Here is a 27207-nt window from a genome sequence, read left to right on the forward strand (position 1 = left end):
GGCTCTGAAGAAGCCGGTGTTTCCAGGATGGCTCCAGCTCGCAATGAAAGAGAATGTCTGGCCCAAAGGCATCTGAGGATTAACAATATATCAAGATCTCATAAGTGATCACTGATGAATCTGTCCTCAGATTTACCTCAGAGCAGTCCCACAAACCCTGACATCAAGGGTTCTCTTCGAAAACAAAGGGCTGAGCAACAGTCACAGCCAGCGCTGACTCTGGAGGTCCTGGGGACCCACGGGCCGCGAGTCCTTTGCAATGTGCCCACTGGTCGTGCCAGCTTCTGGACAGCGAGGAGGTTGGTTTTTAAAAAATAGCCACCGGGGCCAGTCCAGCTGAGAAGCCTTGCTGTGAGCGCAGAAGACTTCACTTGGGATTGGCCGTGTCAAGGCCAGAGTCCCAAAGACCAGAAAAGCCCATTTTTACTGTGAGAATGGTTTTGATTTCTGGCTTTACCCAAAACCCTTTTCAGAAGCAGTCGAGGCAAACTTTTAAGGCCTGGGCAGCCTCGCCAGGCGTGAAACGTCCCCCAAATGACTGTTTGGGGGTCTTTTTTTGATGGTCCCGGGTAAGGATTTGTTTTTTTTCCTAAATAAAATAGAAAAGCAAGCAAACAAACAACAACAAAACATCCATAGCAGAAAAATGTATGTTAAATGAGCATGTCAGTGCCCATGTTTCTGAAAGGAAAAGGCAGCCAAGGGTTTCAACCGATTCACAAACTGACAGGTTTTTCTTCTTCACTTTCAAGGAGCATCAGTGACATGACAGCCAATGTCTTGACTTGCTCCCGATTCCTCTCTAAGTGAGACAGAGATGTGTGAAATGTCACCCTCGCTCTTTCTTCCGGATCCATCGATGGCAAATGGCAAAGAGAAAAATCAGAGTAACGGGTGGTGTTCTGGGAGGCAGCGGCCGACCTTTGTCTCTGATGTCAGATCAAGCTCTGAGCCCACAGCCCCCGCTTCAGCCGCCTTTGTGCCTGTGGAACAAATTGTTCTCAGCCACCCACTCAAAGGGAGGAGCCTTCACACGCTTAAATGGTGACGGGCGCCTAACTCACTGATGGCTCTGAGGTCTGTTGACTATTCAAAGCCTACTTTAGCTTGTTGGCCGAGACAGCTTTCCCTGTGTGTGGCTGCTGTACACACCACTGCTTCTCGGAGCCACAGGTGAAGGTGGGAGAGGGTGGCCGGCAGCCCTGGAGGGGGCTCAGTGAGGGTGGCCGGCAGCCCTCGAAGGGGCCCGGCAGAGATGCTCATCTTCCCTGTTCATACCATACACCCCAGTTAAGCAGCTTCCAGCAGAGCAGCATCATGAGCAAAGTACAGCTGAGTGGCAGCTGGTGATGTCTGGCCAGGTAGTGTCTAGTGGAATAGCACCTACAAGACAGGTGGGGAGCAAAAGAGCTGTCCTTTTTATGCTTCTCTTGAATTTTGTATTTGGAGATCAAATTTTCTGTTCAGTTCTGGTCTTCTCATCAGAAATGATTGGAAATCCTCTTTTTAATTGAATGTCCATCTTTTCCCCTGAAAGATATGTTCGGTTTTGCTGGATATTTGATTCTTGGCTGCAGTCCAACCCCCTTTGCCTTTTGAAATATCATATTCCAGGTCTTCTGATTCTTTTAATGTGGAAGCAGCTAGGTCTTGGGTAATTGTAGGTCCTCAATATTTGAATTGTTTCTTTCTGGCTTCTTGCAATATTTTCTCCTGCTAACTCTGGAATTTAATTACAATATTCCTTGGGGTTTTCATTTTAGGGTCTCAGGAGGTGATCGGTGCATTCATTTAATGACTATTTTACTCTCTGGTTCTAGGATATCAGGACAGTTTTCTTCAATGATTTCTTGAAAGATATTGTGCAGGCTCTTTTTTTTTTTTTTCCCATTGTGGCTTTTAGGCCCGCCAACAATTCTTAGATTGTCTCTCCTGAATCTATTTTCCAGATCAGTTTTTCCTATGAGATATTTTACATTTTTGTAATGGGCTGAGGCTTGAATTGATGCACTGAGGTCCCAAGCACATGAGGCTAAATAGTAATTGGGTCATACTCTATTAATATATAAGCTTGGAGAAAGAATGGCCCCCGCCCACTCTTTGTGCAAGTCCTGATGTGTTGTATAGGAAATGACGATTCTGGTGGGTGGAGGCAGGGGAGTGGAAAAGGAAGGGGAGGAGAGACTGCTTGTTTTTGCCATTGCAAGGACCTTTCAGCTCAGATCTCTCTCTCTGCTAGCTGGCTTCCTGTCGCAGCTGCCCATATTGCTATCGCAATCCTTCTTGCCCATATTGCTATCGCAATCTTTTTTCACCTCTTCACTTCAATAAAGACTGAAGATTTTTCCCTTAACCTGAGTTCCTGACTCCGGCTGATTTTAAATACGCGGTCATTACACATTTTCTTCTGTTTTTTCATTTTTTAAATTTTGTCTGAGTCTAATGTCTCATTGAGTCATTTCATTCTATTTGTCCAATTCTAATTTTTAGTGAATTATTTTCTTCAGTTAGCTTTTTTACCGCCCCCCCCATTTTTTTTGTATTTGGCCAATTGTACTTTTAAAGGAGTTGTTTTGTTCAGTGGATTCCCCTCTTTCACCAATTCTGTTTTTAAAACTGTTTTTCCATTTTGTCTAATTTATTTTTTTAAGAAGTTGGGCTAGAGAAAGAAATGGCCAATTTCTCCAGTGTCTTTTTTGAGAAAATCCCAAATGGGGTCATGAAGGGTAGAACACGACTGAAATGACTGAGTAACAGTATTCCAAAAGGAAAATGATAAAAGTCTGCATCAGGGTGAGGGCAATGTCTATCTGAGGCCATGTAAAGGTAGAATCAACAGGACTTGGGGATTTGAAGATGTGGTTTGAGAGGGAGAATCTAAGTTTCAAGCTTGGGGGACTGGGGCCCTCCACAGTAATTAGGAAGGTACAAGAACAAAAAAGTTTTGGGGAAAGAAAATGATTTGGTTTGACACACATTGAGTTGAGGATGTCTCCTGGATCCCAATTCAAGATGTCTGCAAGGCAGTTGGGGATGTGATGAGCAGAGAGATTAGGGAGGGGAAAATGGGTCTGAGAAGCATCAGCACAGAGATGGCCATGAAAGAGCAAAGGTTTCAGGGCAGAGTTCCAAGGGACATCCATGGATAATGAGCATGACCTGGAACAGGATCCAGTCGAGGAGTCTGAGAAGCACGAGTCAGAGGTGCAGGAGGAGAACCCGGGGAACCCAGTGTGAGAGAGGAGACTATCAAAGAAGAGAAGGTGATCAGGTGTCCAGAGAGCTCAGGAGAACGCAGGATTGGCAGCTAAGAGATCACTGGTAGCTCGGGAGAGAGCTGTTTCAGGGGATGCTAAGTTTGGGAGCCAGACTGCAGAGAATTAAGAAGAGAGGGAGAGGAAAGGAAGTCATGAATGGAAACGTGAGAATAGCCACTTCTCCTTTGTGCTAAGTGTGGGGGAATCAAGGCGGGGTTCATCCTGTATCTCAGCTCTACCACCTCACATGAGAAACTTCTCCCCCAAATCCTCCAGAAGGGCCCTCTGAAAAACCTGACTGTGGAGTATCAACAATGGCCTGGAGAAGTCCGCGCCCCAGCTCCTCCCTCGGCCCCAAAGTGCTGCCCGAGAGCTCCCCGACTCACCCGGAAGGCCCCCTGAGCTTCTGCAAGGAGCAGCCACGTTGGCTGGTAAGAGTCCATTTCAAGCAGCACTTCGGCCTTGTACATCCACAGATATGGGAAGGAAATGTCGTGGAGACCTTTCCCCGTCTGTTCATCGAGCTCCAAAACCTGTAATACCACGAGCTATTAGGAGGATGTTCTCGAGATAACAACCTGGCACCCACTGTGTGCCGGGTCCTGCGCCCAGCTCTTCACACGAGAACCGATCTGATTCTCACCAAGATCCTGGGGAGAAGGTGCTGTTATTACTCTTCTCTCAGAGATGAGGAAAAGAGGTAAACAGGGGTAATAGCTGTAAAATGTACGGCCGCATTTGAACTCACTTCTTCCTGACTCGGTCTAATGAGCCTCCTAGTTGCCTCCAAACAAACACCGTGGAAAGGAGCCTCCTCCAAATAAAATGATGGAAACATGCAGGATTTGGCACCAAAGCTAGTGTGGGATCAAGATCCAACTTGATCCACGGCTTCCTAAGCTCAAGGAGCTAACTTGTCTTCCCAGTCAGCGCTGCCTGCCCACCGAACGGGGGCGAGTCTCTGCCCCCATCTCCCTAAGGCTGGGCCATGGCGGCCTGACTGAGGAGCTCTGAAAGGAGAGGAAGGACTAAACAAAGGCCCCATAACTTCTCTAGGAATAAACAAAGTCCTTCATGTCGTCTTCCAGATGAGAGACTGATTCGAACTGATTTTCCCATCGTGCTACCTGCCTCGCTCAGACTCTGCACATGAACGGAGCTCTCTCTGGCTGGGGGAGGCTCCCAGTCCTTCCTCCTCACCTCCTCGGTAGGATCCCCAGCTCTGGCACCTCACGAAAGGCCCCTAGCTAAGAGAGCAGCTGCTAATATTCCAGGCAAACCTCAGCCAGGACTGACAACATCGAGCAAGCCGGTGACCCACTCAGCAGCTGCCTACGCTGGGGGACCCCCTCTGCCACCTTTGCCCTCCAGAGGTTTGGGCCCAATTCCCCGCTCTCAGTTCCAGCCATTGCTCTGGAGTCACAGAGGTCCTGGCAAACTCAAACATGGGGTAAGCTTTGTGGAGCTCATTGAGCGCAGCATCTTCCAGAGGCTCATCCTGAGGGGTGAACGCTAGCCCATCTTGCTGCCCCATCTGTGGAACACTGCTGGCCCGTACATGGTCCTGAGCTAAGGGAACCCACTCTACCTGATGCTACAGTGTGCCTGTGGGCACGGCACCCTCAGCCAAGACACTTTCAAGAAACCCAGGCCCAAGGTGACTTTTCAGCAAGATGGTTGGGGCCAGAAGGGCTGTCTCCAAGTGTCTTAGAGGAGGTCACATCTTTACCTGTTTGTAGAAGCCCCCTCTCCCACAAGGTAGCTGAGTCTGAGTCTGAGGGCCAGAATGGACTTCCTCCCTCCCTCTTTCCCCAGTTTGAGCCTTTCACTGACCACCTGTGACCTTTGCAAAGCACTTCATTTCTGGGAGACTTTGTTTCCCCATCTGTAAAACTGGCGTGATCCTACCCCCTGCGAGCCCACAGCAATCTGACTCATCTACTTGCCCTGCTATGTGTCTCGAGTCTCCCCAACTCCATGGCCCAGCTTCATGCAGGGCTTAAGGGCACCCCCCGGGTGGGCACTGACCAGCCGGGTGCCGGAAGAGAACCCCTCAGATCCCATGGGGGGTGGCAAGATCCCAACACGGATGTACCATCTACCCTTCTAGCAGGGGTCAAACCCGCCCCACTGCAGGCCAGTCTCCCCGAGGGGGCCTGGGGAGGAGGGCAACCCGCAAAGCTGGGTGGTCGTTTGCTAGCCAATGACGGAGTATGACCCAGTACAGGTGGGCCCAGGGAAAACCCGAGGGGTGTGGCCAAGTGTTCCAGAGCAGAGGCCCCGCCCCCTTACCTTATCCCTGGCTTCCAGAACCACAGGTTCGGGCGGGCCCTGCTCCACCGAGCCTCTCTCTTCGGTGGCCACTTCTTTCAGAAACTCACTCTTCTTCTGGTTCCTAGCTCGAACTTCGTTTCTACACCTAATCAGAACCGAGATTGAAAACGCGGTAGGGTCTCAGACATTACAAAGCAGGGCATAAAAATCTGTGCGAAGGAGCCCCTCGTGAAAAACGTCCCCCTAGGTTCTGCAAGTCACCGTCCAGTGTGACTAGCTCCCTGACTTAAGTTCTCCGAAGGGCAAAGCATTCTGGGAGGATGAGGGACCCTTCACTTCCCTGAAGGCAGACCTTTCAAGGGAGAGAAGGCCGCACCGGGTTCTCCACTTTCCAGAAGAGAAGATTGGGGTGCGCAGGGAATTTGTGGGTGTCAGAACTAGGACTCAAAGCTAGGTTCGGACCAGTTCATTTTTTCAAAGTAATCGGCAAGATGCTACCTTCTCTTCATCCTTTTCCCCCTCAATTAAGAATGAAAAATAAACAGAACCCTCACTATAAACATGTGTGGTCAAGCAAGATCCACTCCCACATTGGCCGTTTTCCCGGAAAAACGCTTCTCCCTTCTCTCCCATCGGGAGGCAGAACCTTTCACCGTCGGCCTCTGGAAATGGGACTGGAGAACTGTAGCTCTGAATTCTTTCAGGTTGCCCCCCCGGCTCTGCCCTTCTCACTTCCAGGTGTTTTTTCCCAGGAGGGCTCCTGAGCAATGTTATTCTGTCACAGCCCCGCAGCAGAACCTGGGCAGCCATTCCCCAATGGTGGGTGATCCCTGGGCCCCTTTTCTTTGCCACAGCAAAAAGAGCTATTTTAGCATTTCCTGAACTAGGGGGTCTAGGCTGAGCAGCCCCCACACCAGCCTCCTTCCCTCCCCACCTGGGAGCTCCCTACACACAACACCTACCTGGCCTGCTCCAGCTCGTCGATGTAGACCCCTCCCACAATTCCTTCGTGGAAGGCTGCTGCTTCTATCAGCCGCAACTCAGAGCAGGCCAGAGCCAGCCTGCGGACACAAGCACCTTGTGAGCATGGAGCAAGGGGAGGCTGAGAGCCGCCCCCAACAAATCTCTGCCCCTACCAGAAGGAGCAAGGACTCTGGGCAGGACTTCGGCCCAGGCCGCAGACATTTTGTGAAGGCAGGGACCTGGCTGAAGGCAAAGGACAGAGGGGGACTGCCCGAGTCGGGGCGGGGGATCAGGCAGATCTCTCCTCCTTCACTCTAGACCTCAGTCTATTCATCCGTACAAGAGCTTCCCAATTCTAAGTCTGGAAGAAAACCCCGAACACCAGAATGTGACACTGCTCGGTCTCGGCGGGCCTGGGGAGCCCACATCCAGGGGAGGCTCAGGGACACCTGCCAGCCAGGGGCGGCCAGGAAGGTCACAGTGTCCGAGACGCCTCCCTGGGAGCGCTCCAAGAGTTGAGCCCCAGAGCATCCTTTGCCTCAGTAAGAGACACCTTTATTGGCAACCCTAGCTGACCCAAGAAGCCTCACTGCCCTAAACCATCCTCATTTCCCAGGAAATGGAGGAAATGGGAAAAGGAGACAGGGGAAATCGGGGGCACCATAGAGTGCTGAATCAGAAACACTCAATCTAGACTCAGACACTAACTGTGAGACCCTGGCCAGGTCACGTCCCCTGTTTGCCTCAGTTTCCTCATCTGTAAAATGAGGAGAAGGAAATGTCAGATCACTGCAGGGTCCTTGCCAAGAGCCCAGGGGTATCCCAAAGAGTCACGTGGAACAACAACAGGAGGCAGGTTGTACAGACCTGAGGTGGTAGAGGTCAGAGACTGTTTTGCTCTCTATAATTAGGTTACAAATCAACACAGCAAACTGGAGGATGGGAAGTGTGAGGTGGATGAGATGAATCGAGTTCATTGTCTTCACCAATAGGTCCAGGTAGTACAGGCTGAAATTCTGGATGAACACAAAGCACAAGGCCAGTGGTTAGAGAAGAGCCACGGAGGTTTCAGGGGTGGGGGGCGGAGACTGAAAGGCCGCTTCAGAGGGAGGGAGAGAAGGAAAGAAGGAAGAGAAGGAGGGAAGGAGGAAGGAAGGAAGGAAAGAAAAAAGGGAAAAGGAAAGGAGAGAGAGAAGAAGGGGAGACAAGGCAGGAAGGAAAAAAAGAAGGAAGGAAGGAAGGAAGGAAGGAAGGAAGGAAGGAAGGAAGGAAGGAAGGAAGGAAAGAAGGAAGAAGGAAGGAAGGAAGGAAGGAAGGAAGGAAGGAAGGAAGGAAAGAGAGGGAGCGAGGGACAGAGGGAGGGAGAAACAGAGGAAGGAAGGAAGGAAGGAAGAAAGGAAAGAAAGAAGGAAGAAAGAGAGGGAGGGAGGGAGAATATGGGTCTTCTTCTCTCCTCATCCAAAAGAATAGCAGCACCAAAACCAGGGCCCAGAAGGAGTCTCACAGAAAGCCAGCATCTCTCTTCCTCCTACCCGAACCATGTGTGCTTGCTCGCACAAACAGAAAGATGTCTCCAGAAGCGCTCTCCTGCCTCTGTCCCTTTACGCTGGCAGCATATTCATATCTTAAGGAGTAGGGACATCCACGTGATGAAGGGGCTGGTTGGGAGCGGGGCAGAGCCCCCACAAGCAGACAGACAGACTGACACCAAAAGTCACTTACAGGCTTCACGATAGTGTTTTCATTAATGGTGGAATCATTGGCATCCTGGTTAAAGAGGGCAGTGACATCAGGGTGGCAAGTGTAGAAAGCCCACTCCTCCACACTGGCTGGCAAAGAGTCAATTGGCTTGCTGGCCATCAACAACTGGATCTGCCAAGGATGGAGAACAGTGCTAACTCCATCATGGACTGACTTCTCAAGGTGCACAGGTTAGGATCCCTTCATTTATTGGGCATCAGTGCTTCTTGAAGTGGGCTAACTTTTTAAAGACCAATTGGAGGTTCCCCAAGGTGCACCAGATTTCTTTCCTTTTTCTTTTTTATTTTTTTTTTAAATACTAGCTTTCTATTTTCAAAATACATGCAAAGACCCTTTCCAACACTCACCCCTGCAAAACCTTGTGTTCGAATTTTTTTCTCCCTCCCCCTAGAGAGCAAGTAATTCAATGCAGGTTAAACATGAATGCACCAGGTTTCTTAATCGATCCCCAAATGTTCACTTACTTCCTAAAGCAACCCCATAAGTCCCTTAGGGTTTATCAAGACAACTCTATGACTCTGTCTTCCCCCAAACATCTGACACGATCCCAGGGTGATACCATTAGAGGAGAACCCCCCTTTGAAATAGCAAGCCAAGCCAAGAAAGACTTGTAATTGGCCCCAGGGACTAGAGTCAGCACATAGACAGCCTGGTCTCTCTCTAAACTCAGGGGTGAACTGTGGAAAGAGTTCCCCTCTTCTGGAGAGTGTTTGTGTATTTTCTCTCCCTCGGACTTCAAGAACCTGTAAGGAGGGCAGGGAATAATAAGCTCCTCCCCTAACCCCAGCAAGCAATGGCTTAGCAGTTGGTGAGACTGAGGGAGGGATGTTTCCGGCTAACTCTGGGGGAGATCCTCAGAAGGACAGTTGGGCAGTAATTTCTTGAACTGCATGGCTCTCGGAGAAGAAGACACCCCTGGAGGAAGCTGCAGCTGGGGAAGCAGAGCCGTGCCCTGCTCGCCCATCTTCCAGTTACCACTTGGGAGCGAATGGGGAGCCTACAGGCAGTAACGGCAAAGATGAAGGGGACGCTTGGACCCTAGCCCCAAGGTCAGCATCCAAGTGGCTGCTTCTGACTGGACAGGAAGACACTGGGAAAACAGCTAGAAGGAATCACGCCTCCCCCCCAACCTGGGTCTGTGCACACCAAAGATGCGCCAGCTCCTGAGAGAAAGCATCTCACCGCCGTCAGCTCTTTGTCTTTTTTCTCCTTTTGCTTGTCTTTGTCCTTGTCTTTGCCTTTTTTCTTCTTCTTCTCCTTGCCTTTCTCCTTCTTCTCCTCCTTGCCTTTCTCCTTCTTCTCCTCCTTGCCTTTCTCCTTCTTCTCCTCCTTGGCTTTCTCCTTCTTCTCCTCCTTGCCTTTCTCTTTCTCTTTGCCCTTCTCCTTCTTCTTCTTTTTCTGCTTTTCCTCTCCCCCCTTCTCCTTCTTCTCTTTTTCCTTTTTGAGGGATAGGGAACGGTCTGCGTCCTCTGGATTTTGTTGGAAGCTTAGAAGGATATTAGCCACTGTTCCTAAGGAGACCTGGACAAAAGAATGGAAACAGAAATCCCAACCCATTAGCAATGAAAACCCTTAAATATTTCCTTACGGGGAATAGGCCTCCCGCTCCCCACCAATTCAGAGGGGTTCTGAGGCTTCCACGGGGATACCTCTTCATCCAAAGACAAAGGACCTTTTAGAAAGTAAGAACAGAGGCATCATTGGGGTTGGTTTTCCTATTACAGGGACATCATACGGGAAGAAATCTCACCTCTCTTGCCGAGAGGTTTCCCTTTGATCTTCCTTCTCTCCCACAAGGCTATGGAGGGTACCTGTATTGTTATGACGCCTCAACTCTGGAAATACTTTTTCCCTGAAAATACTTTTTCCTTTTCCATGGGACCTGCTGCACATTACTGGACATGATTGGATCCAGCGTGCCATCAATGCCAGTGTAAGTGGAACCAGGGGAAGGAAGCAATGTCAGGAACAAACGGGAGATGGCCTTTTCAAGAGCATGAGTACATAGCCAATGCAAGCATCCAGGCTGGGCACTTTTTCTTATCCCCTCCCCATATCCCCTCCAACATTCATCATTACCATATCCTGTCATCTTAGTCAATCTGAGAAGTGTAATAGTACCTCAGAGCTGTCTTAATTTGCATTTCTCTGATCAATAGCGATTTAGAGCACGTTTTCCTATGACTAGAAATGGCTTCAATGTCTTTATCTGAAAATTGTCTGTTCCTATCCTTTGACCATTTATCAATTGGAGAATGGTTTGAATTCTTGTAAACTTGAGTCAATTCTTGATATATTTTAGAAATGAGGCCCTTGTCAGAACCTTGGATATCAGATTTTCCCCCAGTTTACTGCCTCCCTTCTAATCTTTTCTACATTGGTTTTGTTTGCACAAAACCTTTTTAACTTAATATAATTGAAATGATCTATTTTGTGTTCAATAATGAACTCTGAATCATGAACCCATTTCAACCTTATCTTGATATACAGTGTTAAGTATGGGTCCACGCCTACTTTCTGCCATATTAGTTTCCAATTTTCCCAGCAGTTTTTGTCAGATAGTGAGCTCTTGTTCCAGAAGCTGGGCTCTTTGGGTTTGTTAAACACTAGATTAGAACATTGACCAACTATTCCACTGATTGACTACTGTGTTTCTTAGCCAGTACCAATTGGTTTTGATGGCCGCTGCTTTATTTTTAGGATCCCAGATTCTATTGATTTTTAACTTTATGTTAAAGTTGGGTCCCAGGGTGGGGGTGCCATTGTCCCAAGTTTCAGGTTTTTCAAACTAGCTTTGGGGGATCTGTAAGTTTGGGGAGGGTTTCAAGGTGGTATAATTTAGTGAGATGGGTGGTCACTGCTCTCCTGGCCAGCGCTTTGGTCTCTACCCAAGAGGGGATTTTGTTCCCCTGTAACTAGCATGTAGAGCTGGTGCTCCTCCTGGCCCTGGAACAGTGACTAGTCTCCCTGTTCTTCTGCTATTGTTCCCTTCTGTCTTCGACTAGAGACTAAGGTCCCTACTCCCTTGCATGTGACCACAAGCATGGCTTTCTGCCTCGGAACCATGGGCAGGACCCCCGTTCCCTTTTGGCCCTGGGATTGCAATCTGAAACTGCAAACGGGTGATAGAACAGGATCCTGAACGAGCTCCAGCTCAGGGTCCTCTCTAATCTCCTGCTGACTAGCTGTCAATCCTTTCCCACCTCTATTGCCCCTGGACCGAGAATTCCCCTTACTGCTCCTGCAGCTAATGCACTGGCCTTTCCTCCTGACCTCATAAATGGTCTGCAGTGAGAACACTGTTTCCCCCTCCCCTTGTGTTGGTTCTGCCCAACACAAGGGGAGGCGGAAACAATTTTCTATTCTGTTCTGGCAGTGCAAAATGAATTCTGAGGCATTTGTCCTAAAGATGTTTGGGGCAGAAGTCGGGAGAGTTTGACCTGATGCTTCTACTCCACCATCCCTTGGAACCTGAGCGCACAGCCCTCCAGAAGAGGGCCCGGTCCTACGGAAGTTGGGGTTCTCACCTCCCAAATGCGCATGATGTACCTGTAGGCCATCAGACAATTCTCCTCACACAGGGGAGACCCGGGCCCCGATATTACCGCCTGGAGCGTGTGGACGTAAGCCAGCGTCTCCAGCTGCCTCACATTGGTTAAGGTCTCGAAGGTCACCTTTTGAGCTACCTCAGGAGACTCTTCCACATGCCCCTCTGGTTTTAAGGAGTTTTTTTCTGCAAAACAAAAGTAAACCCCAGCTTAACAAATAACATTTCACAGAACTCTGAGAAAGTGAGACATACAGGAGGACCTGAGTTCAAATCCGGACTCAGACATTTAACACTTACTAGCTATGTCACCCTGGGAAGTCACTTAACTCTGATCGCCTTGCCCCCAAATAACTAATAGAGTGAGAAATGCTGAGTCTGAGAGAGGATGGTGCTCAGCCTCAATCAAGGGAGGTGGGAGGAGAGGGACTGAAGTCCTCATTTAATCCTGTCCTGTTCTTTCCCTCCTACTTGTCCTCTCCTGGTCTTCGATTGTGTGTCCAGAGCTTGTGGGCAGCGAGCTTACCATCACTCAGGCACCAGGGCTTCAATGCCAGGGTCAGAACTGGCATGATATTTGGGGCTGCAGCAGGTGCCCAGGTCTGGGGGAGTCCATTTTATGGCCTCCGATGCCTCTTCCCAAACAAAGTATGCATGCCCTAAGTAAAATAACCTCTCAACGAGGATGCAAGAAGTCAGACCAGCCCTCCCGAGCATCTCTGGGACTCGGCAGGATGAGACCAAGAACTGGACTACAGCTCTCGAAGAGAGCACCCCCAGCCTGCAAATGGATGAGAGAGAGAAAACGGGCCAGGGAAAACCAAGAAGCATCACATACACATGGAAAGAAACCCAGCAGGCACAGGGGACTCACATGATGGTGAAGATGCGGGTGAGGATCCACAGAGACAAAGACAGACAAAATTCTCACCAAAATAAATCACAGACCAACTGCTCAGAAAGAAGAAAGAAGCCAGGAGTAGTTCAGGAAAATGACTCTAATCTGGCATGGTACAATAGAGGGACAGGCCTTCAGCTAGCCAGAAATTGGCTGGCATTCTCTCCCTGAGAGAAAATTTCTTCCTTCAAAAGGTGGAGTCACAAGTCACAATCGCATTCTGGATCTTGCACGTGCTAACAAGCAGCAGCTCGGTGTAAGGGTATAAATGATGGAACCTTGAGGGGAAAATGACTTTTTCTTCTAGAGTTTTGTTAGGGAAGAAATCCAGTCATGGCCTGACACGTACTCTCAGTTGTTAGAAAGTAGAATCACAGAACCATCGCTGTCAGAGTTAGAAGAGAGATCTGTCTTGTTAACCTGTCCCAGGCAAGCAAACAAATCCCTTCACACCATGCCTAGCCTAACGACAAAGAAAGGGCCAGACTGCCGCTCCCTGGTGACAAAGGCCACGGCCACGGGCTCTCCAGGGAGATATGGAGCAGCCTCCCTGATACTCCTGTTCTCTCCACCAAGAAGAATCCTCACTGTTTCAGAAAGAAGGGAAGAGAAACTGCCAGCAGCAGTGGGGAGCGGAGGGCATGAGCTGCTGAAGCTCAGGAGCAGAAGGAGCTAACAAGACAGTTACCCTCCATGAGCCCGAGGCACCGCTCCAGAGAGCAGCAAGTCCAGGACAAAGAGAACTGGCCAGGGTGCTGAAGGACAAGCCACAGCCCAAACACTTGGAAAAGGGAACATGTGGACAAGTCAGTCTTCTGTTCTCCTCAGTACCTCTTCCTCAAGCTGGAGGACTTCTCCTTCCTAATGCTCAGCTCAGGTCATATCACCCCCTATTCAGTAAAGCTTAGTGGCTCCCTATCGCCTCTGGGATCAAGTAAACTCTGCTTACACCTCTTTCTCCCTTCCTGGCTGTCTGTCCCTTTCCCCTTCTCCCTCTCTCCCCTTTCTCTCCCTCTCTCTCTTTTTGTTCCACTCTCTGTCTCTGGCTGGCTGTCTGCCTCCTTCCCTTCCCTGCCCCTCTCATTCCCGTGCTTTTCACTCTGACGTTTCCTTCAGTGTTAAGCGTAAATATTTCATTCTCCCAAGATCCAGCTCCAAAGTCCCTGGAATTGCTGTTATGATTTTACACACAGTTATTCTTTATCTCCTTGCTGTGTTTCCTGACAGATAGAAATGAAGATCTTAGAGGTCAGGGATTGTTTCCATCGTTGATTCCTGAATTCAAATCCCTTCTCAGGGGCAGCTAAGTGGTGCAGTAAATTGAGTACCAGCCCTGAAGTCAGGAGGACCCAAGTTCAAATCTGGTTTCAGGAAGTTCACTTCCTAGCTGTGTGACCCTGGGCAAGTCACTTAATCCCAATTGCCTCAGTTGAAAAAAAAGAGAAATGCAAATCCCTCCTCAGAAACTTACTAGCTATGCGACCCTAAACTAAGCAAGCCATCCCAGGCTTTTGCCTCAGTTCCTTCATCTGTAAAATGAGCCGAAGAAGGAAATGGTAAACTCCTCCAAGATTTTTGTCAAGAAAACTCCTCATGTAATCCCAGCTCCCTCACGAGACATACTCCTTGAGAGCAAGGCATCTTTTTTTCTGATCCTTGATATAGCCAGTGCTACCTGGCACATAGGAAGTGCTTAATGTTGCCTCCAGCTCAGGCTCTCAGATCAGCTCTTGTGGGGGAGGGGATGTTGCCTGGGGGAGTTTCAAGTTGGACTTCAATCAACAGAAGTGAGAATCAGAGGAGAGTGTAGTCCCCAAAGAACACCTACCAAGAACATCACCAATCTCCTCCTCACCGGCTTCCTCCATTAGAGTTGGAGAAATGGCCATCTCCTCGGGAGAACTGCTCTGTGTCTTCATGGTGAGTAAGAGGGCGATGGCCCAGTCCAGGTGGGACAAGATATTTTCGATGGGAAACTGATTGTGATACAGCCACTCAGAGAATTCTATCAGATAATCAATCTTTGTCCAGGTGTTCTCAGGTTTCTAGGGGCAAAGAAAAAAGAATCTAAAGGGGCAGACTGGCCCAGGGAGGCAGTCTCCACAGCAGCCTTTCCCTGGGATGGGAATGAGCTCAGAGTTCCTGAGCCTCTCATAGCTTTTTATTTATATGTTACATGCATGGGTAATTTTACAGCATTGGCAATTGCAAAACCTTTTGTTCCAATTTTTCCCTTCCCTTTCCCCACCCCCTCCCCCAGATGGCAGGTTGACCAGTACATGTTAAATATGTTAAAGTATAAGTTAAATACAATATTTGTATATATGTCCATACAGTTATTTTGCTGAAAAAATCAGACTTTGAAATAGTGTATAATTAACCTGTGAAGGAAATAAACCACTGCTTTATAATATAATTTTACATCTGGTACAGGTAGGCCACCTTCATTTGATTTTTTTCATTAGTTCCCTTGAAATTCTTGACCTTTTGTTTTTCCATATGAACTTTGTTATTTTTTCTAGGTCATTAAAATAATTTTTTGGGAGTCTGATTGGTATAGTGCTAAATAAGTAGATTAGTTTAGGTAATATTGTCATCTTTATTATATTTGCTTACCTTATCCAAGAGAATTTAATATTTTTCCAATTGGTTAGATCTGACTTTGTGTGGAACGTATTTTGTAGTTTTGCTCATATACTTTCTGATTTTCCCTTGAAGATAGATTCCTAAATATTTTATACAATCAGTAGTTACTTTAAATGAATTTCTCTTTGTAACTCTAACTGTTGGATTTTGTTAGTGATATATAAGAATGCTGATGACTTATGTGGGTTTATTTTGTGTCCTGCAACTTCGCTAAAGGTGTGGATTATTTCTAATAGCTTTTTAGTAGAATCTCTGGGGTTCTCTAAGTATATCATCATATCATCAGCAAAGAGTGATAATTTGGTTTCCTCATTAACTACTCTAATTCCTTTACTCTCTTTCTCATTGTCAACGCTAGCATTTCTAATACAATATTGAATAATAATGGTGATAGTGGGCAACCTTGTTTCACTCCTGATCTTATTGGGAATGGTTCCAGTTTATCCTCATTGCACATGATGCTTACTGATGGTTTTAAATAGATGCTACTTTTATTATTTTAAGGAAAAGTCAATTTATTCCTATACTCTCAAGTCTTTTTAATAGGAATGGATGTTGAATTTTATCAAATGCTTTTTCTGCATCTACTAAGATGATCATATGATTTTTGTTGATTTGGTTATTGATATGGTCAATTATACTGATAGTTTCCCTAATATTGAACCAGCCCTGCATTCCTGGCATAAATCCTACTTGGTCATGGTGTAGTATCCTGGGGATGATTTTCTGTAATCTTTTTGCTAATATCTTATTTAAGATTTTAGCATCAATATTCATTAGGGAGATTGTTCTATAAACCATTTTCTTTCTCTGTTTTCAACCTACCTGGTTTAGATATCAGTACCATGTCTGTGTCATAAAAGGAATTTAGTAGAACTCCTTCATTCCCTATTTTTCAAATAGTTTATATAGCATTGGGACTAATTGTTCTTTAAATGTTTGGTAGAATTCACACGTATCGTGAAATCCATCTGGTCCTAGGGATTTTTTTAAGGGAGTTGATTAATAACTTGTTTTATTTCTTTTTTTTTTGAAATGGGACTATTTAAGCTATTTACTTCCTCCTCTGTTAATCTGGGAAGCCTATATTTTTGGAGGTAGTCATTCATTTCACTGAGGTTATCAAATTTATTGGCATAAAGTTGGGCAAAGTAACTCCTTGTTATTGCTCTAATTTTCTCTTCATTGGTGGAAAGTTCTCCTTTGCATTTTTAAGACTAACAATTTGATTTTCCTCTTTCCTTTTTATAATCAGATTTACTAAAGGTTTATCTATTTTATTGTTTTTTCATAAAACCAACTCTTAGCTTTATTTATTAATTCAATAGTTTTTTTTACTTTCAATATTATTTATTTCTCCTTTTAATTTTAGAATTTCAAGTTTAGTATTTGATTGGGGGGGGTTTAATTTGGTCTTTTTCTAGCTTTTTAAGTTGCAAGCCCAATTCTCTTTCTCTATTTTATTCAAGTAAGCCTCTAAAGATATAAAATTTCCCCTTATTACTGTTTTGGCTGCATCCCACAAATTTTGTTATGATGTCTCATTGTTGTCATTAGCTTGGATGAAATTATTGTGTCTATAATTTGCTATTTCACCCAATCATTCTTTAAGATGAGATTATTTAGTTTCCAATTACTTTTTGGTCTATTTACCCCTAACTTTTGGTTGAATGTTGTTTTTATTGCATCGTGATCTGACAAGAAAGCATTTACTATTTCTGCCCTCCTGCATTTAATTTTGAGGTTTTTATGTCCTAATATATGGTCAATTTTTGTAGAGGTTCCATAAACTGCTGAGAAGAAAGTGTACTCCTTTCTATCATCATTCAGTTTTCTCTAAAGATCTTTCATACCTAATTTTTCTAATAATCTATTTACCTCTTTAATTTCTTTCTTACTTGTTTTGTGGTTTGATTTATCTCATTCTGAGAGTGCAAGGTTGAGATCTCCCACTATTATAGTTTTGCTGTCTATTTCTTCTTGCAACTCTCTTAACTTCTCCTTTAGGAAGTTAGATGCTACAGCTCTTGGTGCATATATGTTTAGTACTGATATTGCTTCATTGTCTATGCTACCCTTTAGCAAAATATAGTTTCCTTCCTTATCTCTTTTAATTTTAATTAGATCAAATTTTGCTTTTGCTTGATCTGAGATCAGGATGGCTACTCCTGCTTTTTTGACTTCACCTGAAGCATAATAGATTCTGCTCCAGCCTTTTACCTTTACTCTGTATATATCTCCCTGCTTTAAATGTGTTTCCTGTAAACAACATATTGTAGGATTCTGGCTTTTGATCCAGTCTGCTATTCGCCTCTGCTTTATGGGAGAGTTCATCCCATTCACATTTATGGTTAAAATTACTAATTCTGTATTTCCTGCCATCTTATTATCCCCAATTATGCTTTTCTTTTTCTTACCTCCTCTTACCTCCTTTCCCAGTATTAAACTTATGGGCACTACTTGCCTCAGGCAGCTCTCCCTCTTTAGAATCCCTCCCACCCCCTTTGAATTGGGGCCATATTCTTCTGGCTTTACAGATGAGCAAGCAGATTGAAAGAGCAGTGAATTTCCCTGAGGAGGAATCCCCAAGTCCCTAGTTTGGCGGCTCCATGCTCCCTAACACAAATCTGAGTAGAAAACAGTTGGGGACCACTGCTCCATCCTCCCCCATGAGGGACCCAGGGCCTACCTGCAGCGCATGGATGGCATTGTAGTAGCAGTGGAGACTCCCCGAGAGATCCTTGGAGCTGAAGGCCAGGAGGCGCCACATGTGCGACAAGTAGTCCTCGCTGGCGTCCTTGAACTTCTGGATCTCCATCGAGAAGTTCTGGCCCAGTTTGGCCTTCACCATCACCATGTGTTTGAAAATCAGACTGTAAGAGAGATCAAGGCTGGGGGTCAGAGGAAACTGGAGGTGCTTCCCATCTGAAGCCTGGTGCTGGGAGGAAACGGCGATGGGCAGAGGGGAACCTGAGGCTGAGAAGGGGCGGGTCTCCCTCCTGCCTGGGAACCAGCTGGCACGGAGGGGCTGCGAGTGCTCCAGGAGGGACATCATCGACAGGAAGCGGCGGGGCTATCTCAGCACGGTGTCCTCCCTCGACCTCCCCCTTCTCCCACTCAGGACGTTGGGCCTGCCCCAAGCATGTGCTTACAGCCGATGGCCAGTGCGAGGCAACACCTTGATGGCTTCCTCCAGGGTCCGGAGGCCCCCCTGCAGATCATTCTTGTCAGCGTGCATGTGGAACAGAAGTCCATACAGGGCCGTTTTCAGGGTGATGTCATCCTCAGCTCCTTTGGGGTGGAGCCAATGTCAGTGTTACATGTGGGGCTCTCTTTCTACTGGCCACACATTTGAGCATTAAAAAAAAGACATTTCCCAGCTTCAGGCAAAAGACAACATCGCATTTTATCTAGAAATCCTTACATTTCTTGGGGAGAGACTCTTGTTGACTCTGAGAGATGGCCCAAGGCCAGACCTCGGACCACTGGTGGTGAAGGCCGCTTTCTCAGACCGTCACCATTGTCTCACAGGGGAAGCCCTGCCTGCCCCTCTGTGACATGGGATCTGTGCAGTTCTCTTGGGAATTGTGACTGCATGGAACTCAAAAGTTTCCTACAGATAATAGGAGTCTTGGAGCTGATAGCGAGTTTTCCTAATAAGAAACTTCTGATTCCTCCAGCTCATCCAATCATGGAGAAAATACAAGATGATAGGTTAGTTTTGAGGGAGGTGTGGCTTTTAAATTAAGATTTTTTTCCCACCCAGGTATAGAGAATTGGCATTTCCTCTGCCCATTTTTCTTTTGAGGAATGGTTCTGATCCACGACAATTTCTGTCCCTCCTCTGTGATTCTGGCTGCTAGGATTGGGTGGGCCCTGGTTTCTTTAGTCCTTTCTTCTGGATACAGACTTTTGAATTTTGGAATTCCTTTCCTTACAAGCCATTCCCCAACTGATAAATGGTTAAAGGATGTGAACAGGCATTTTTCAGGTGAACAAATTAAAGCTATATATATATATATATATATATATATATATATATATAGTTATATAGTTATATGAAAAAATGCTCTAAATCACTATTGATCAGAGAAATGCAAATTTAAAAAACTCTGAGGTACCACCTCACTCCTCTCAGATTGGCTGAGATGACAGGAAAAGATAACGACAAATGTTGGAGGGGATGTGGTAAAAACTGCGACACTGATACATTGTTGGTGGAGTTGTGACCTGATTCAACCATTCTGGAGAGCAATTTGGAACTACGTCCAAAGGATTACCTAAATGTGCATACCCTTTGATCCAGCAGTGGATCTGTATCCTAAAGAGATCAAAAAGGGAAAAGGACCCACATATGCAAAAATGTTTGTAGTGGCAAGGAATTGGAAATTGAATGGATGACCATCAGTTGGAGAATAGCTGAATAAATTATGGTATATGAATATGGCATATGAAATTACGGTATATGAAAAATGATATATGGTATATGAATGAATGTTCTATAAGAAATTATGAGCAGAATGATTTCAGAGAGGCCTGGGGAAACTTACAGGAACTGATGCTGAGTGAAATGAGCAGAACCAAGAGAACATTGTATACAGCAACAAGATTATGTGATAATCAATGTGATGGACATGGATCTTTTCAATTATGAAATGATTCAAGACAATTCCAAAATTCTTGGATGGAGAGAGCCAGCTACACCCAGAGAGAGGAGTGTGCAGACTGAATGTGGATCACAATGTAGTATTTTCACCTTTTTTGTTGTTTGTTTGTTTTTTCTTTCTCATGTTTTTCCCCCCTTTGATCTGACTTTTCTTATGGAGTATGACAAATATGGAAATATGTTTAGAAGAATTGCACATTTAACCTATATTGGGTTACTTGCTGTCTTGGGAAGGGGGGAGGAGGAGAAAAATATGAAACACTGAGTTTTGCAAAGGTGCATGTTGAAAATTATCTTTGCATGAAAAAATGAAAATATATATTTGGGGAAAAAATTTAATTATTATTTTTAAAAGTTCAAAGAATTTTTTAAAAGAAATTCCTTTCTTTTCTCTCTTATCTCTTCCTTCGAGTCAAGGCTTGGTTTGGACTCAGCCTCTTCAAGTGGTTAAGGAAAATGCAGTACTTCCTTGCCCACTGGTGTGTCTGTGTAGATTTAAGTTCCATTTATGTGCGTTTTTCTAGCTCTTAGATCCAGCTGGGATTTCTAATCACATATGGAGGGAGAGATGCCACCTACTCCCATTTTTTTAACCAAACTAATATCCAAGTAATTTATTCTATTAGGCAAGATCTTCTAGGGCAAGGGGAAAGGCTTCCTTTGGTACCCTTCCCACAATCTGATACTAGCCCCTTTCAATTCCTTGACCTTTGCTGAGCCCCAGGAATTCCGTTTCTGGGACACAGAAGGCAGAGGGCAGCATGAACCCTGCAGGACTACAGGAGACACTGTATCACCCAATTCCCCATTTGCAGCCCACTTCCACCAGAATCTTCACAAAGGGAGCAATATCACAAAGGGGGCCAGTATTACCTGCTGCAAGTCTCTTGTGGCAGTTGTGGGAAGCAACTCCACGTGCCCACCATATTGAGTCAGAGAGGACAAGGAGCCAGTCTGTTATTCATTCTGGGTGGCCAGGGGGGCACAGGCTGGGCAGCCGTGGATCTAACAACTACACACAAGTATCAATATCTGGAGAACAGGATGTAAGTGCCATGACCTGGGCCCAGTGAGCTGCATACAGAGAGGATGCTGAAACACATCTGCCATCCCTTGTTGCCAACAAAGTATCATCGATCAGTTGGTGGTCAGGCACAGAGTCCTAGTCATATGGTACTGGCCTGAGGGTGGGACTTGGCTCTCCTAAGACAGTCATGGAGCTATTGGTCATGGGGTATAGATGACCACTTCAATTTCTCTATTATGTTTGTCCACTTTCAGTCACTAATGGGGAGAAGGAATAAGCACTTATTAAGCACCTACTGTGTGCCAGGCACTGTGCTAAGCTCTATAAACTATTCTATATGATAAAAATATTCCATAAATGAAGTTCTTGAGGAGAGCAGCTACTTTAGTTTTGAGTCCTGCGTCCCCAGGGCCCAGCACTTGAAAAACGTTTGTTAAATGGTATAAGGATGGGGGTCTTTTCTAGTTCTGTGACCCTGTGTTTCTTGAACTCAAAGCTTCTGCTTGTATATGATCATTCTCACCTGGTCTGTTCTACAGAGCTTTCTCTCTGCTTTTAAACCAGTCCTGAAATGTTTTCCCATTCCGGGAGGCAATTCTGTTCTTCAGGCATAGCAGTCTCCTTCATGGCTAGTATATGTCTACCTTATTTCTCACCCCACCCCTATCTCCTTCAAAGGTCAGCTCTAGGGCCACTGGCCATATCCAGTCTTTGTTGAGCCCATCTCCAGGGCCTTGGTCCCCTTCTGAAATGATGTGATTGTGAGATGGCCTACATTTGCTCATTATTAACGTGTGTATATGGGGAAGATTGCTCCCAACAGATGGCAGGACTGATTCAGGCACCAGAGCCTGCAGAAAGCCCCGGATTTCCGGGGTACATGAATAACTAACAAGGTTAAGTTTCCCTTGATCCCTTTTCTTTCCATGATTTCCCTCAATTTTTCTGACCTTTTGATGTCTCCAGTGCATTTTCTTCTTTTGTCTCATCCCAAGAAGTGTGCCTCAATTTCTAGAGCAATTTGGGAAATTGCCATCATCTAAAATACCATAAATCCTCCTGGCTCAGCCCTGAGATAAGGGTGGCATGGCAGACAGCCTGGGAAAAGGTGTGGGGGCAACAATGAGATGGCCAGTTTGGTGAGAATACAGTGTGTGTGTGAAGGGAACTTGTATGTGGTAAGATGGGAAAGGAAGATTGGAGCTCGCCCTGAGCAAGGTTTTAATGAAAGCCAAGCTGAGGAGATTGGATTTTAACTTAAGACAGGATAGGGAGCCACTGAAGTTTCTTGAGCAGGTCAATTACATAGTCAGACTTGCTTTAGGAAGATTATTTTGACAACTGTATGGAAAATGGATCAGAGAAAGGGGAAGTCTGGAAGCTGAGAGGAGTCCAAGTCAGAAATTGTACAATAGTCTACTTGCAAGGTCATGAGGGCCTAAGCAGGGAAGGGGTTTGGATTTCTCTTTGATGTAATGAACTGCAAGATCCTGCCTGGTTCTAGAAGTGGTCCAAATGTTCTATCTTCTCTCCCACACTGGTCCAAGCGATACATCTGTGTGTCCATCGCTCACACAGACACACTCTTGAACAAACACCTACCCACATAGGCAAGCATTGGCTTTCTGCACACCTGCTTGGAAGTGACCTTCGGTGCTGCCGCTGTACTGCAGGTCCATGCTGGGCCACTGGTGCAGAATCATGTTCCTCTCCTTATCCTGCAGAGAAGGAAGCGAGGGCAGTTGGCAACCATCTCCTTCCTCCATGGTCTCGTAGGTTCTATGTGAGCAGAGGCGAAGCCTTTAGCTGGGGCCCTTCAGGGACCGTGGGGACTTACAAGAACCAAAGAGCCCAGGCAGAAGCACACTCTAGATCGGGACCTCATACCTTGCCTTGGATGGGAGAACTTGAAGACCAGGGATTTAGGACCTGAGTTGCCTGGCCAGAACTTTCTCTCCAGTCCCTCCTCCACTCACCATGGAAGTGGATGCTCCCGCCTCTGCCCAAGTCCTGGTGTGACCCTTCCCCAAGTCAGAAAGTCCCTCCTTGCCGCTATCTTCATCACAAAATCCCTCCCTCTTCACTGTTTTGTGTGTGTGTGTGTGTGTGTGTGTGTGTGTGTGTGTGTGTGGAATGGGGTAGGGAGGCGTATCTCGGAATGGCTGAGCCTGTCTCTGATAGGATTCTAGGCACTTGGACCAGAATCCCTATTCCTTCGTTATCCCGGCCAGAGCAGGGCAGAGACTTCCGAAGGCCACCCCAGAGGCTACTGAGATAGCATTAACCTAGGCCATGAAGGCCATGGCAGCTGGGGGGTCAGAGGAAGGAGGCCTGCAAACAGGAAGGCCACCAGGTGGAGGGCTGGGGACGGGCTCCCAGGGCAGGGCTAGCAGAGATGCTTTTTGTCTTTTTGTGCTGAAGCCTTTCATTGACTACGCCCGGGTGGCAGGAGCTCCCAGGGCTCGGTCCTGAAGCCTCTTCCATGGCCTCAAGCATCCCTTTGTGGCAGGTGAGGACCATGTGGGTGTGTCCAGCCCTCCTCAGCATGGGAGAGGGGGCCCTGAGTTCCAATCGTGCCTCAGTCAGTCATCCAGACAGGTCCGGTCCTGTCTCTTTCAAATACATCTAGTCTCTTGCCTCCATTAGCCCTAAATCTTGCTCCCCAAACCCAGGGCTCCACCAGCTGATGGCCAGAGGCATCCCAAGGAGCCACTCTTCTCCTCCTCTCCCTTCCTCTCCCTTCTCCAACCTCCCCATTTTGACTAAAAACACCACCTTCTTTAAAGGCATTTCTGCCCGTCCTTCCCCCTCCTGCCAACCAGGCTTCCGTCCCATAGCTTCCAATTACCTCGCCTGTCCCTGGGGATGGTCCCTCCCCCAGCACCGAGTCACCCTCCCCCCATGGCCCCAGGATGGTCCCACCCCTAGTACATGGTTCCACCCCCAGGTGAATGACTCCACCCCTAGTAAATGGTCCCGTCCCTAGGGGAGGCCCTGTCCCCGGGAGATGACCCCGCCGCCAGGAAATGGCTCCACTCCTAGTGGAAAGGCCCTGATCCTATGAGGATGGCCCCTGTCCTTGGGGATGGCCTTGCCCTGTGAAGTGGTCCCTCCCCTGCAGGAAATGGCTCTCGTGGGAAGGCCCCGCCCCCGAGGGCCGGCTCTCTCTCTGGTCCTGGGCTCTCCCAGCTCATCACCTGACTTTGGTTTTCCGTCTTGTTGATGGTTTTGATGATCATCTGGATGGACTGTTTTAGCTTCTTCCGCCAAAAGGGGGAGCTGAAGAACGGGAAGCAGGTGTTCCAGTAGTGGCGGGTTGATTGCATCGCCAAGCTGAGGTTCCCTGCCAAGCCTGCATACCTGGGGAAAGATTGGGACCTCTAGGGGCCTCCCAGTACTTTTAGGACCCGGTCCACTGAGACCCCGGGCCCACCTGGGAACATGGCCTTGGAGCCATGCTTTGTCCAACCAGCTACATTTGGAGACTGAGGGTTCAAAGTGCAAATTAAGTGGCTTCTGTAAAAGGCCCTTCAGAAAGGTGGGATTCGAATCCGGCCCCTTGCAGTCCGAGGCCAGCCCTCTCGGGACCAAGTGCCCGTCAGCCCGTGCCCTCCAAGGGGACACCCACCCGACGGGAAAAAAATCTCGCTTTGGTTCAGGTTGTTGTTCGATGGTCCTCAATTCCTCAAAAGATCCTTCCATTAAAGTTCAACACAAAGCTGCTTTCAACTTTCAAGACAAAGTAGGATAGAGAACCCGGGGCTCCAGTGGAGGGAGTGTGAGGAAAATCTGGTTTCAAATGCGGGCTCACAGCCAGCCATGGGCTCTGGGCACGGGCGGGGGTCTCCCGAGGCAAGGCAGACAGACACGCCCAGGCTGGGCCCCCTCAGAGGGGCGCAGAAGCCACAGACCCAAGGGTTCCGACTTTGGAGATGGCCGGAAGGATGGGGCTATAGTGTCTCAGAGGGGCTGAGATTGCACTGGTGACGGGAAAACCGAGCCGGTATTTGGTATGTCCATCCCCTGGTCACCCCTCCCTGGTGAGGCTGACCCCTCAGACTCAATGTGACCCACTGGGGCGGATGGGGGGGCGCCGGGCTTTGGGAGGAGTGCGTAGGAGCCCTCCCCCGGGCAAAAACTGCCCTCTGCCCTGCTTGGGTCAAGTCTCCCTCCAGCACTGGAGGCGCCTACAGGGACCCCAGATGAACGGCATGCTAAGGTCTGAGTCCCAGAAACCCAGGGCTAGCCCAACACTGGGAAAAACTTGGAACCAGCGTTTAACTCAGGATAAAGGGCACCGGGGGGTGGGGAAGCCCAGAATACCCCAGGTGCCCTCTGGCTGAAGTCCAGGTGACCTCCAATTAACTGAGGGGGGAGGTGGGGGAGCATGGGGAGAAGGACCATGGCAGGCCCTAAGCAGGGCGGGAGCAGGAAGGAGGCGGGGCCAGGGCGGGGTGCCAGGAGGGACCTCTGACTATCCTCCCACACGGAGCACAAGGTACTTCAGGGGAGGCTGAGGAGGGAGCCTGTCCCTGCGGTGGCATCTGAGGCCGGGAGCACCAGCAAGGTCTGGCTGAGTCACCTTCCTGGGGCGGGGGCGGGGCTAGACCAGGGGGAAGACACCCCCCAGGCCAGGTTTCCCCCACTGCTGGCCAGGGAACTGAGCCCAGACTGGGTAAGGCCTCCGAGCTCCATCCCAGCCCCAGGACCTCATCTCCCTGCCATCCGTGTGGCCCCCGACCCAGCCCCTCCTGCCAAGGCCCTTTCTACTCGCGGCTCTGGGGCTCCAGGGCCCCTACCTGATGCTGCTCAGAAAGGCCTTGGCCGCCTGGTGCCGCAGTTGCTTCCTTCCCGCCAAGTTCTCCATGATACTTTTCCCTTGGGTACACAACAGAGCACTCATTAACTCCGCCTGATGCAAGTGTTCATTTCTGGGGAGAAAGTCAGCGGGTCACCGTGGTGGCGAGCAGGGACCGCCTCTCCCTGCCCCCCTTTCCTGTGCCACAGCTGGCGCCCCGGGAAGACCACAGTCCCTTTTGGTGCGCCACGCGGGCTCTGGCCTGAGCTCCTGGACACGGGCCACCCCTGGCCCCTGCCTGGTCCCCTGGCTCCCAGCATGGGCAGTGAGGTTCTTGAGCTGCCTGCTCTGGAGCATAAAGAGTGAGCACCTGCTTCTGGCCTCTCTCAATGGCTGCAGTGTGTAGGTAGGACTCCTGGGAGGGGCAGGACAGGCAGTGTCCCAACAATGGTGGGACTTGGGGAGAAGGTGCCATCCTCCCCATCAGCACAGCGTCCAGTCCGGAGGGCAGAGCCCAAGGCCAGGCAGCAGGGCCGCCCGCCTGCCAGGAGGCTCAGGGCGGACCCACGAGACAGACGGCCTTTCGCCTCTGCTGAGGTTTGATTCTGGCCTCACAAAAGAGACTCAAAGCCCCCAGTGGGCACGCGCCGGTCTTCGTGGGAAGAGCCTCCATCTATGCAGAAAGGCTCCTTGTGGCACAGATGGAGGGGGAGTAGGGTGTGAAGGAGCAACACAGGATGAAGGAAGAGCAAGCGGGAGGATTTCGGGAAAACCTGGAAAGACTGATGCAAACAGTGTCTAGATATTCAGTAGGTGCTCAGACTTTGCCACCCAAACCTTAAGGAAGGAAAGAACTCTTTGAAAAGTAGAACTAAGCAGGGGAAGCTAATGACATTAACACCCTGAGAAGAAAATATGAAGCATCTTATTACAAAAACAAATGATTTATTTAATGAAAAGAGGTAAACGGGGAAACTATACTATCTGTCATCAATATTATTCAATATTGTTTTAGAAATGCTAACAATAGCAAAAAGAGAAGAAAAATAAATGGAAGGGATCAGAATGGGAAACGAGGTAATAAATGCTTAAGATTCAACCAAAAAAATTAGTTGAAGCAAAAATTTTTACAAAGAAGTAGGATGTAAAAAACCCCACATAAATCATCAGAATTTTTCTGTATCACCAACAAAATCTTGCACAAGAGAAAGCAAAAATTAATCCATTTAAAATAACCAGAGGCAGTATAAAATAACTGAGAGTTTACTTGCCAAAACAGACCTCAGAGTTATATAAACACAATTTATAAAACATCCTTTATTCAAATAAAAAATTCAACCTATGTATAAAGATTTGGACCAAAAAGATTT

The 27207-nt window shown here is 47.7% G+C and overlaps 1 protein-coding gene across 1 annotated transcript in view; it reads right to left on the bottom strand.

Moving 5' to 3' along the window:
- CFAP46 (cilia and flagella associated protein 46) overlaps window positions 1–27207 on the bottom strand; it is a 123098-nt gene that overhangs the window by 47567 nt on the left and 48324 nt on the right. The window contains exons 24-36 of the mRNA XM_051973884.1: window positions 25839–25970; window positions 24237–24399; window positions 22673–22757; window positions 18499–18637; window positions 18036–18219; window positions 14529–14745; window positions 11783–11988; window positions 9438–9776; window positions 8217–8366; window positions 7362–7510; window positions 6494–6592; window positions 5550–5676; window positions 3644–3790 (exon numbers count right to left, since the gene is read on the bottom strand). Coding sequence (XP_051829844.1) covers window positions 3644–3790; window positions 5550–5676; window positions 6494–6592; window positions 7362–7510; window positions 8217–8366; window positions 9438–9776; window positions 11783–11988; window positions 14529–14745; window positions 18036–18219; window positions 18499–18637; window positions 22673–22757; window positions 24237–24399; window positions 25839–25970 — 2137 coding nt within the window. The remainder of the gene's footprint in view (window positions 1–3643; window positions 3791–5549; window positions 5677–6493; window positions 6593–7361; window positions 7511–8216; window positions 8367–9437; window positions 9777–11782; window positions 11989–14528; window positions 14746–18035; window positions 18220–18498; window positions 18638–22672; window positions 22758–24236; window positions 24400–25838; window positions 25971–27207) is intronic.

The sequence above is a fragment of the Antechinus flavipes genome, chromosome 2, assembly GCF_016432865.1.
Source record: "Antechinus flavipes isolate AdamAnt ecotype Samford, QLD, Australia chromosome 2, AdamAnt_v2, whole genome shotgun sequence".
Classification (NCBI taxonomy): domain Eukaryota; kingdom Metazoa; phylum Chordata; class Mammalia; order Dasyuromorphia; family Dasyuridae; genus Antechinus; species Antechinus flavipes.